Here is a 12,909-nt window from a genome sequence, read left to right as displayed (position 1 = left end):
GTGCCGGTCAAGACGGGTTTGGGTACACAAATCCGGTCTGCACTGTTTCAGCAGTGTATCTGTACTGTTTAGCAGTATATCAAGTATATAATTCAGTTAATGTCGAGTATTATGTTTAGTGATTTAAGTTCTCCTTAGATCGTCATCATTGTTCATTGTTCAGGTAAATGTTAAATGTTAAATGTTTTAAGTACGTTCTGCATATTGTGGTATGAATGACTGTTCATTATTGTGTTTATGGTATTAAGTTTGTTCAAAATCAAGTATCAGATCAGTTTTCAATATGCCACTCTTTTCGAAACTAAGACAGATCACAACTAGAAAAGGGGTACTCGAAGAAGCTGTTCCCATTCCTCCTAGGGACACTCCAGGGTACTTCATGTATCACAAACATGGCCTAGACGCCATATTATTTCTTGATCTATGGGTAGACTACACCAAGGAATTACCAGAAAGTCAGAGGTGGCCCGCAGTGGGGACCTGGGATGCAGAGTGCATCGTGAAAGTAGAGGAAGAATTATGGAAAAAGAAAGCTAGACAATCACAGAAAGACGCCATTGAATTATGGCGTAAAGAATCACATAGACGAACAGAAAAAGCACGTAGACAGGAAGAGAAGAGTAAAGAAAAATCAAATGAAGTCCGAGAAAATCTATTAATTGAAGAAGGTGTACGAGTGAAATCAGAACAAGTAGACAGACAAAGAAATGCCCTTATGAATGGTATGTATCCTCTTCTGGCTGAAGGATTACCTAAGGCTACTCCAGAAATACCAAAAGACTTGCCAACCCCATTATTTCCAATAAAGGTACATCCTAAGGGGCATCCTAGAACCGCAGAAGATGTTTTTCTTTCCTCATATTTAGACCCAGTACCCGTATCCCTACAGCAACAGATCGTGTCACAAGTTCCGACAAGCGCATCTGTTTCTACATCTGTTCCTACAGCTGCTTCTATAGCTGTGTCCACACCTATAGTTGCTGTGTCACGTTCAACGAATCCTTTCACACCCGACACCCCAGATGGGGCTACGGGAGGTGCTAGTAACATTTTCTCTACGCCACCCAGAATAAATAAACTTACCTTTCAAGAGTCAGCACACTCACGTACCCCAAAACTCATAAATGCCCGTACGCTTAAGGAACTCCTTATAGATTGTAGATATGACCCTGTGCCCGGCAAAGAGGACGAAATGACCCTAGCATCATTACGTATCAGACGAGCCGCAGTGTATTTAGGGAAATTACCAGGAATGACTGCACATCTAGATAATATATATCATTTTGTCCAAACCGGACGAGATTCTGAATGTATTAACAGGGCTATGGAATACCAGAAAGTGGAAATACAGGGGGAACTGTTACGTTTCCTCATAAATTGTGTGATCAGAAATCAAGACCGACCAGGGGTAGACCCGGAAGCAATGCAAATTCTCACCAGATGGAGTCAGAATATATCAGAAGGAAGACATGATAAGCAGAATTGTATAATAGCCATGTGCCGAAAGATCCGAAAAGAAATAGAACGCCTACACGAAGAAAGATTAGCGGTAGACCAGTTCGATCAAAACGAGGAAGAAGGATCAGGACTGCCCACAGGACAGTCAGAAACTATAGCCTATGTAGGTAGAAGAAGATCTTGTAATAGTACTAGATGTCTTACTGATCCGATACGTCCGATGTGTCTAGAAAATAACAGAAAATTTCAAACACCCATAGTCCATATAAGGTCTAACGAGCATTCGTTCCAAACAGCTGACAAATTACTCCGAGAACGAAGGGGTTATCATTTCCTCGATTCTATGGATGAACAAGAATTAGCCAGGTCAGCTGTCCATTGGGTTGACAGTCCCGGAAAATATAGTGATGATACAGTAGCACGCACATTTTTGAATCTCACCCCAGATGAACAGCGTTTAGCTGGGATTTATATGATTCAACAACTCATTATACTATATCAGAGTCAACATTCAGATCCTGGTCCCTTACCTGATATATTGACTGAATTACTCATGAATAGATGGAGAGGTTCAGGTACTAAATTAATTAAAGAAATTCTAGAATCAAGAAAGCAGTATATTCTTTTTGTATGTTCAGACCATGTCTCATTGCCCATCAAGGAAAGAACCACGTATTACATGGATAGACAGAATCCCTTACGAGAAGTGCACCCAATAAAGGGCGAGGACAACGAGTTTAAGCGCGTGTTTGTATATACGCCCATATCAAAAATAGAATTGTTAGAAATGAAGAAAGTGGTACCCAGTCATGACAAAGATCCAGCGGGTTTTCACCGAGAAATTAAAGACATGCTACTCATGGGAGAGTATACCTATCCCGACATTATGACAATATTAAAGGTATTGATGCCTGCTGGCATTTATGAGAAACTCAGGGAAAAAGAGTGGGAGGTAGGAGATCAAAAGATAGATTGGACAGCACTAGAAGCAGAAGAAAAGGCCCGAGGTCCAGGTTCGGGGCTTGGGGACAAAACTAAAGCACTACCAGGTTTATTAGTACAGGTACTGCCACGTTTATTAACTACGAAAAAGGAAGATTGGGGTACAATTTCAGCCTGTAAACAGAAGCAAGATGAAGACACTAGTGATTACTATGCCCGATTTGAAAAATGTTTTGGTATAAATAGTGGCATAAAAGCAAGTAGCGAATCATACCCACATCTGTTTGTAACAAAATTAGTGGAAAATGCCCTGCCCCAAGTAAAGAATAGAGTATTAAAATTCGAGAGTACCTGGCAAGGTAACACTCCATCACAAATGTTACAAATGTTACAATACCATCACAATAGAATTAGAGAGGAACAAGAACATGAACACAGACGCATGAAAGACACAAAAATGAAAATGCTAGTTTCTCAGACAGTTCCAGCTGAGGGACATAAAAAGGGTATGACACATTCCGGTGATTCAGCAGGACCTGTAAAAGGGACATGCAATTATTGTAAAAAGCCAGGTCATTACGTACACGATTGTCCAGTTTTGAAACATAATATCGCCATAGGTAATACAAAAGAAAGACCACGGCCACCTAGACAGGATCAGAATGAACAAGGAGCCTTGCAACATGCACAGTCCATGCCAGCTCCACCCCAGTCTGTACAGTTTGTGCCAGCTGCACCAGCGCTGCCCGTTGCTGCCACACAAACCACGACACGACAACTGTACCAGACCGCACAGTACGACTATCCTGATTACCAACGATACGCATAAACCAGCCTAGAGAGGGAAGTTGACTTACCCCTTATCGAGATCCCTGTAGATCAAGAAGGACCTTATGTACATAGTGAATTGTTAGGCCAAGACAGAAAATTTTTACTCGATACAGGGGCAAGTCGAACGACCATAAAACGTAGTGAAGTTCCAGGGGCACCCCTCTCATGCTCTCAGAATATTTCCCTTGGTTTTTCAGGAAAACCTATTGTTAATGAAGTGTCACAACCTCTTCCACTTACGATAGGACCTTTGACCCGAACTACAGATTTATTGCTTACTAAATCATGTCCAGAAAACCTGTTAGGAATAAAAACATTGAAAGCTCTAGGAGCTATAATATGTTGTTCTCCGGAAGGAGTAAGATTGTTTTTACGTGATTTTAAAGGTCACTATGTATCTAGAGACATGGACCCCCGACTGCAGACTTTACCTACACATCTATGGGCACAAGGCCCTACTGATGTTGGTTGCATGAATATTACACCATATCGAGTCACATTAAAGGCAGGAGTGGTACTACCACGAATGCGACAATACAAGTTACCACCAGATGCTGTAGTGGCTTTACTACAAATCATTGACGAGCTCATTGCCCAAGGAGTGGTTGTGGAAACAGACTCCAATGTATGTAATTCACCAATAATTCCGATTCTTAAACGAACAGATCCAGAGGCCCCGCCAGTATATCGATTGGTTATTGATCTGCGCGAATTAAACAAATGTATTGTGCCACAATTCCCTGTGGTCCCCGATATCTCATCATTATTGACAGCCATTGATTCCGAAGCAACATTCTTTACTGTAATTGATCTTAAAAACGCCTTTTTCAGCGTCCCAATAGATCCGGAAAGTCAATATTTGTTCGGATTTAGTTTAAATGGACGTAGCTTTAAATTCTCACGCGCACCTCAAGGATTTACAGAAAGCCCCAGCATCTATAGCCAAGCACTGAAACGAGAACTCGACAGTATCCACATGCCAGTTAACACTGCCTTGCTTCAATATGTCGATGATCTGCTGATCACCGCCCGAAGCGAACCCGAATGTGAAAAAGCATCACTGACAGTTTTACAATTTCTAGCAGAAAAGGGGCACAAGGTGTCCCCTTCTAAGCTGCAATTCTGTGTCCAGCGAGTTATTTATCTTGGACACTCGCTGTCCAAGGAGGGAAGGCAGCTTACACCAGACCGCATTCAGTTAATAGCTAACATGCCAATACCCAAGACACAAAAGGAGGTGCGGGCTTTTATAGGCCTCACTTCATATTGTAGACAGTGGATTCCCCAGTATGCATTTCTAGCAAAATCGCTCATTCAGTTGACAACACAGGAGGCAGCCACATCGACTGTTCTCCCTTGGACCCAGGAACATACACAAGCTTTTGAAAGCCTAAAGAAAGCTTTATGTCAAGCACCTGTTTTAGCAACGCCATGTTACAGAAAACATTTTACACTCTTTGTTACAGAACGCGAAGGTACTGCCCTGTCAGTACTCACACAGGAACAAGCAGGAGCACACAAACCATGTGCTTATTTTTCTAGCACATTAGATCCAGTAGCTCAGGCTCTGCCTGCGTGCCTGAAATCAGTGGCAGCGACAGCATTAGCAATCAGACAAAGCGATGCCATAGTGTTAGGACATCCATTGACAGTACAAGTACCACACGCCGTAGAGGTTCTTGTGAATCGAACGCAAACACAACACTTGACTATTGCGCGACTTACAGGGTACGAACTTACATTGTTTCAGCCACATATAGAAATCAGACGTTGTAACACATTGAATCCTGCCACACTTTTACCTGTAAATGGAACAGACCCATTAGCTCATGATTGTATTGAAGTTATCACTATCACGACGAAACCCAGACAAGACTTGACAGATGTTCCATTGTCAGATCCAGACCTGACGTTGTATGTAGATGGTTCATGTATGAGAACAAGTACAGGAGAGTTAGTGGCTGCTTACGCAGTCACAACAGATACTGAGGTCATTGAAACAAATCATATAAATACTTTGTCCGCTCAAGCAGCAGAGCTCGTCGCTCTGACACAAGCCTGTATTCAAGCTACAAATAAAAAAGTCAATATATACACTGATTCACGTTATGCATTCGGAGTTGTACATGACTTCGGCGTGCTGTGGCGAGAGAGAGGTTATTTAACTTCCCACGGTGCCCACATTCAGCATGGACCCCTCATTCATGCCTTATTAGATGCGATACATCTACCGATTGCAATATCGATTATGAAATGCAAAGCACATACGAAAGTTACTGATATCATTTCTCAAGGCAATGATTTAGCTGACAGAACAGCTAAACAGACTGCTCAAACACAAACATCCGACATGACAAAGACAATAGTCCCGACACATTGTATGACAGTTAAAGATCCTACTTTTGACGTAATTGACATCCAGACACATGCTACATCAGAAGAAATAAAGAAATGGACTGAATTAGGAGGGATCCAAACGGATCAAGGATGGATGATGAAGGAAAAGTCCGTGTGGTTCCTTCCTGATTCAATGGTCCAAGTTATAATTAACACTATACATAGTCCAGCACATCTAGGAGAAAAAGCTATGCTAGACAGCATTCAACACATTTGGTTCAATAAACATTTACGAGCAGCAGCCAAACAAAAGGTCCGTACCTGTATGATCTGTTGCCAGTTCAACCCAGGAAAAAGTGTTCCCGTAGAACAAGGTGGATTTCATCCTCCTAATCACCCTTTTGAAGTCCTCCAGATGGATTATATCCAGATGGAACGATGTCGAGGATTCAAATATGTTCTCGTAGTTGTCTGCGCTCTGTCCCGCTGGACGGAGGCATACCCGGTTTCAGATTACACTGCCCCGACTACTGCCAAACAGCTAGTTCGAGAATTCTTCCCACGATACGGTTTACCACGTGTTGTTCACTCAGATAACGGCCAGCCGTTCTCATCCGAATTAATGAAACATGTTTCACTCTTGTTAGGTTATCAGTGGAAATTCCACTGTGTCCGACACCCTGAGGCAGCAGGTCTCGTAGAAAGACATAATCAGACACTGAAAATTAGATTGTCCAAAATATGCAGGGAGAAAGGTGTCGACTGGGTAGTAGCACTACCAGTTGCACTCTTCTTCACAAGAATGGTAGCACACTCTCGAACAGGGCTATCCCCGTATGAGGTGATCTTCGGCAGACCACCAAATATGTGGGGGACGCCTATACCACGCAAAATAACTGATATTGACTGTAATATGCTGACAGATTACTTGGCTTCCTTGATGTCTGCACTACAATCTTGTCGTTCACAGGTAGCTGCAGCCTTTCCCGACAACACTGAGGTGAAACCCCATGACGTAGTCCCGGGGGACCTTGTGTTTGTGAGAAATTTCGACCGAAAGACCCAGCTGGAGCCCAGGTGGAAGGCACCCAAATTGGTCCTGCTGACCACAAGGACAGCCGTGAAGATCGAGGGCAGGAAAGGATGGGTGCATTCAAGTCATATCAAGAAATTTTATGGACTTCCTTCAGATGTAAACAGCCCACCTCGTGTGTCCTCACCAATTGACTCAAAACTACCTCTGGCTGAGGCCGACAGTAAAGAACTCTATAATCTAAAATTAAGGCCCAGGCCGTCGGACGATTTGATTGTTTAAGTCCTCTCCTAGGTGAAGCGGTTGAATCTGTCTCCGACATGTATCGCCTAGACCTGAATCATGGACAGTCGCGAAAAATGATGAAACGACAGGCGTATTGTAAATCACTGCGTAGCCATTGCATAGTGACATTATTAATCTTGTTTTTCTTAAATCTTTTAATAATTACTGCAAGTATATTGTTGCACATATATTACCCTATTGCCAGAAATGTTTACAATATTACTGCTGAACATTCTTTTAGTGACTTACCCCCGCATGAATTGTCTTATAGACTTGCGCTGCGCAATAACACTTTCATTAGTATGTTACATCATTCCCACCAGACTAGTAATGCTACTAATTGTTGGGTGTGTGGCCGGCTCCCTCCCTATCAGAATTATGAAGGAGTCCTGCCTTTCTTTCCACATCCGTTTACACATAATGGCTCCTGTGGAGCATGGTTTAGTTTAATCAATTCCATAGACTCAGATACAGCCGTTTACCAAGACCAGTGGGTATGGGGAAATCTGAACCTAGTTTTATTCAAAGTCTGTTACCCTGACAAGGAGGGTCGCCCCAAAGGAACAGGAACTGATCTAGAAAATGAAGTATATGGATTAGGTAACTTTACTCCTAATCTCATGGTTCTAAATGTCGAATCCGAAGTTGAACTAGTTTTACCAACCATGTCAGTATTCCCAGCGAAAGGTGAATTGTGTGTAAGAAAAGTTGGTTCCATACATATGGGCCATAGTAAATGCACTACTACAGTAGAATTCAGTGATCAAGGTAAATCTTCATTTAGAGCTTATCGCCACTCCTACTTTATATGTGGTCAGACTGCATATATGCGTCTACCTCTAGATTGGGATGGTACCTGCTACATTGCATTCCTTTTGCCACCTGTTTTCCTAGCTCCTCCTGATTATTATAGAAATATTCATTTAGTACACAACAGAGAGCGGAGAGATCTCCCGATTGTCGATTACACTGAAACAGCATGGGAAAAATACACAGATTTCAATAAAGGCATCTTTCCCTATATAGGTACTGTTACTAATAGTAAGCTGATACGTAGATTAACTAGAACCCTTGAAGCAGTAGTGAATGAAACTATTTCCGCCTTAGGCAATTTAACAGAAGAGCAGTCTGCTATGCGGATTGTTGTGCTTCAAAATCGTCTTGTCCTTGACGTCATCCTGGCTGATAGGGGCGGAGCTTGTAGGGTCATCGGATCAAGCTGTTGCGTATTCATACCAGAAAATTCTCATATTATTCAGTTGCTGCTTATGCCTGCAATGTGGACCAGCGATTTGTGGTCTGTGTACCACATCGTGCATTCCACGTCAAGATTTTCATTCAAGATCCCGGAAGAAGAAAGAAGAACAAATGATGCTATATGAACAGATCAATGGATTAATGAAGATTGATATCTCTTGACGGGCAAGTAGGGGACAAGGAGGGAATGTGGAAATATGGATTTTTCTGGTCAGTTATGTCCCCTATCTTGGACCCCAACGGTTCTATGTGCATGTTACAAGTACATGTATGTTCCCTCCAGTTCCAGTTATGAAGACGCAAACACATGTGCGTCCATCGTCAACATGTCCTCTGTCAGATCCGCCATGAATAGGCCGGATATTCCCTTCCTAAGTACGAAAGGCCACCGCCTTTATATGGTTCACTTATGCCATTTTACAGTCCAGGCAAGTAGGCCCTGATTCTGTCATCGAACTCTTCCTGCCTTTTGCCTCTGAAAACTCCAGTCTGAGCCTGCATCTGTGACCATGAACTTTGTCTCATTCTCTGCGCGGCTCACGAAGCCTGACATCAGCCTATTCTCTGCCAAGAACTGTATTTCACCTTCGAGTTATCTGCTTCACCCCTTAGCCGATGCATTCCTGTCTAGTAGTTCAAGTAAACATTCTTCCAGCTACCGAGCAAAAGGCCCGGCTTCTCTGTCTTTATGCAAGTAATTCATAGTCCTGTTACCATGGAATATTCCTACCCCCTCGCATTTAGTATAGACACTTAGACGCTTGTACACGCACGCACAGTCAGTATAGAATAGATTCTGTCCGAGAGTCCTTCTTTTGTGGATAACATAGTTCTTTAAACATAGGATGTTAGATATGATTTGGGATTAGGTTGACTTGACCCTCCAGACTTCTGTCGCCACATGTAGAGCTAAATGTCAAGTCCCCTTCACCCCCTAGTTGCACGTCAATCACACGTCATACTGTTGCGCGCGCATCTATGCTAAGTATTATCTTATAGATCCACCTATATATGACATCATAACCAATTATGTTCCTTTTTACTCCTTATTACACCCATTTTCGGTTACGCATACCACTCAAAAATACGCTATTGAGGGTTCTCATTAACACCTATCTAGGTGTTAATATTTTCACACTCAGATTCACGAACCGCTAATTTTTGGTTACAAGTGATCCATTCCCCCTTGATCTACGTTGAATATTAAGTGCCAGTGTTGAGCACTGGAAACCAATGGCTCAAATTAAGCACTGTATATCCCATACACCTTTTTGCAAGTGCATTATATACAATGCCATTTATAATAAGGTGGCTGAAATATCTGTCATATTTGTGACAGAGTACCCGTATGCCAAACTCTGCATAAGGCCCTTTGCCTAAATCACTAATATCCTGTCTTAACGGGTTGTCATGGCCTTTGCAGGGTCCCATTCTTAGATAGCATTCTGGTTACACGTCCAACTTTATGGTTTCCACTATTATTTGCAACAGCATACATCTCCTGATTTTTTATTTGTTATCCCTCACTCCCCTCCAAAGAAGTTTATTCTAGAACTGAGCCCCAGCCACCCCTTCCAGTGCTCCTTTAAACTAAGAACCCCTTTTTCATATACATTAATTCAAGATCTTCAATGTTCTGCACACTTGCAAATGTGAAAAATGTCAATGTTCCATTATGAAAGTTTAGACTGCACGATGCTAAGCATGAATAAATAATATAAAGAAATTATTATTAGGATAAAACGTGAAACCATTGGTTGACCATTGAATGTGACCTAGAATCATTATTTATTCCTCTGACAGCAATTCCCATTCTTTAAGTATGTGAGACGGTACTGCCTTGGAGGTTGTCCTGTTGGCACAAACAAATATATAATAGCAAAGGAGCCACCATAAATGAAGAGTGATTAATGGTATGAGCACCTTAGGATAGGAAGCTAGGCCTCTTGTAATACTTGCATGTGAGAATGTCAGGCTGCCCTAGATTGATTAGACATATGTGTTATAAGCAGTATTAACTATATTCTCTATTTGCCAATATTTTTCTATGACTGAACTCCAGTAGTAAACCATGAATAAGGCAGGTGTTCCCCTGCTCACTCCTGAAACTCATTAGTAAACTATAGTACTACAAGAGTAGGTCACAACTACTCATACATCAATCACTGAGAATCAGGCTCTAAATGTAAGCCTGGGTGGCGTTCCGCACTGCGAAACTCCGCGAAGTGCAAAAAAACTCCGCCGCACTACGTGGAGATCTGCAAGCAGAGGAATGCATTAGATAAATGACGTTTGCAGTGATTTTCAGTGCCAAGTGCTTGTCCGCACTGTGTAATCATCGCAAACGGAAAATTCACAGTGCAAGCGGGCGCTGCTTCCTTTCTGCCGCTTGAGTAGATTTTTACTCAAGCTGCAGCTTTCTCAACGCAAATGGTTGTTTCTCAACACGAGCAGTCACGAGCATACGCGACCACTCGCAATGAGAAATCTGACCGCCCGCGTTGAGAAATCTTGCCAGGAGGTTGATTTTCCATGCTCCCACTCGCCAACTTGATGTTGATGATCGTGAACGAGGAAAAATCTCACTGGGAGGTGGATTTTCCTCACTCCTGCTCGCCAACCTGATGTTGATGAACGTGAGCAAGGAAAATAACTCAGCTGCGCGGAGCGTGGTTTTTCAGAACTCCTCGAGCTCCACGTAATGTGGTGCGCAAAAAACTCTTCAAACTCCGCAAGCGGAGCAGAGTTCACCACCAAGACTTACCTAAATGTCTCCATATCCTTGTTTGTGTAAAAAGGGTTGGGTTTATATGCTTTGAATTTCCACAGAAGTAGCCGATGTATTTTGTAGGATGTGCACGTTTTCTGGAACAAGTGGTTGCTTGTCAGAATGTTTCGAAAAAAATATTGACTCACCAAAAGTATTTACAGGTAAGTATACACCTACTATTTTCAACTCTATGTTTACGTCCCTTAACCAAGGCTTACCTATATATACATATCTTCATGATATTTTAGTCATGATATTTTAGAATGTCGATATTTAGATGTTGATATTCTTGTAGTAAACCGTTGCAGATAAAAGTAACTGTCAGAATACGATGAAACCAACTTCCACTGCTATCAATCAATTCATAGGAGTGCTGTGGTGTGTAGGGCTATTGCTGATTGTGTGTCCCCAACAAGCACAAAGTAACCCTTGAGAGTCTAGCATCAAAATTGTGCAAACACTGCATGGTATCCTCTTGTTCATTTAATTGTTATTGTGGTTCTTACAGATAAAATGCTGAAGTCTTGCCCCACTGAAGATGTCCATTTTCAAATGATTCAGAGGGAGAAATTAATGTCTTGCCTGCACGCTTGTGGAGAAGACAAAGAAAAAGATCTGCAAATGATTCGTCGTGAATCTGATTTCTCAAATATGTATTCTTCAGGTACATTTAACCAATCAATGGAAGCAGATTTCTAAAGATAGCAATATGACTAAAATAAGCATAAATGGATAAACATTTTAAACGTCAGTAGTGTATTATGTGTACCCTTTGATTCACAAATGCATCATCTATAACATTGCATAGTTGATATAAAAGCTCTATTAACAAAACACTAAGCTGCTTTTCTGATTGGTCAGTCTTGCTCAAAATAATTTGTTTATCTTCACTCTGTGTGCACATTATTCCAGTATGCAATCGTTTATCTGTTGACAAAAATGACTCCATTTTATAAAATCCCATTTCCATTGGCTTCTCCTCCCATCCTTTCCCTCTCTCCCCTCCTTGATCTTGTCCTTGAGTCTCCTTTCCTTCCCTACTCTTCCCTTCCTTCCACTTTTTGACCCTCGCCTTGCATCCCTTTCCATTGTGTTCCCTTCTCCTCTCTAATTGTCCCTTATGTGTCCTCCCTTTCCCTTCCCTACTCTCCCTTATTTTTCTCCCTTACTCCTTCCTTCCCTTTCTTCCCTTTTATCCCTTCCCTTATATTCTCTTTCCTTCCGTACATTCAATTACATTTATCTCACTGTTGCTTGTTCATGTCCTATAGAAGTCAGGATATCAATAATTGTTCCAGAGAACAACAAATAGAGGCAACATCAGGCCATCTCCTGACTTACATAGTTTCCAATACCTCTGTGGGTTCCTGACAGGACAAGAAAAAAAGAAAAGACAGTGCATGCAAGTAGATTTTTCCCATTCACAATGACCAAGATGTATATGGCCCTAGAGTAAAAAAGGCTTTGGAAGACCCGCCCTTGAAAAGAAGGTCCTTTTGACATCTTAAAGGTGTATGCCATGTTGAGATTTAGCTACTGCCTAGGAATTTAAAAGGATGATGCCACTTCATACTGTGCCATCATCCACCAACTGTAAATAAGCCTGAGAATCAGCAAAGTTGACAAAGCGGGACAGTCGCCATTTTATGGCAGTAAACTGGCACCTGACAATCTGATGGGGACTCACCTAGTGATTATGTGATTTTTCTTTGCTTCTGCTTGTTACCATCCTTTAGAACGTCTTTTGAGAATTTTGTTTTTGTATTGTAAATAAGGAAATGTTTTGTGTTCTTTTTGAAATTTATTTTAAAAAAAGAGTCAAAAAAGTAGGGCCTGCTCTCATAAGAAAGCAACATCTTAATTTTGATCTGAATCTCATTAAAGAACTCAGATAAAAGAGTTCTGCAATTAGATTCAGAATTCTACTCTGAATCTTACAACAGGACTCATAAAAAAAAATATAGTGGTTTGATGGAGATTGTATTTTGTGGTTTGT

The 12,909-nt window shown here is 41.6% G+C and overlaps 1 protein-coding gene across 5 annotated transcripts in view; it reads left to right on the top strand.

Moving 5' to 3' along the window:
* The window catches only part of LOC146822909 (glutamate decarboxylase 1-like), a 931,087-nt gene that overhangs the window by 248,313 nt on the left and 669,865 nt on the right, over positions 1–12,909 (top strand). For all 5 annotated transcript variants that reach the window (XM_085607065.1, XM_085607066.1, XM_085607070.1 and 2 more), the window contains one exon: positions 11,422–11,577. In XM_085607065.1, the coding sequence (XP_085463191.1) occupies positions 11,422–11,577 (156 nt within the window). The remainder of the gene's footprint in view (positions 1–11,421; positions 11,578–12,909) is intronic.

The sequence above is a fragment of the Triturus cristatus genome, chromosome 5_2 (genome assembly GCF_964204655.1).
Source record: "Triturus cristatus chromosome 5_2, aTriCri1.1, whole genome shotgun sequence".
Lineage (NCBI taxonomy): Eukaryota > Metazoa > Chordata > Amphibia > Caudata > Salamandridae > Triturus > Triturus cristatus.
Note: the sequence above shows the minus strand (reverse complement) of the source record. Positions and strands in the feature narration are given on the sequence as shown.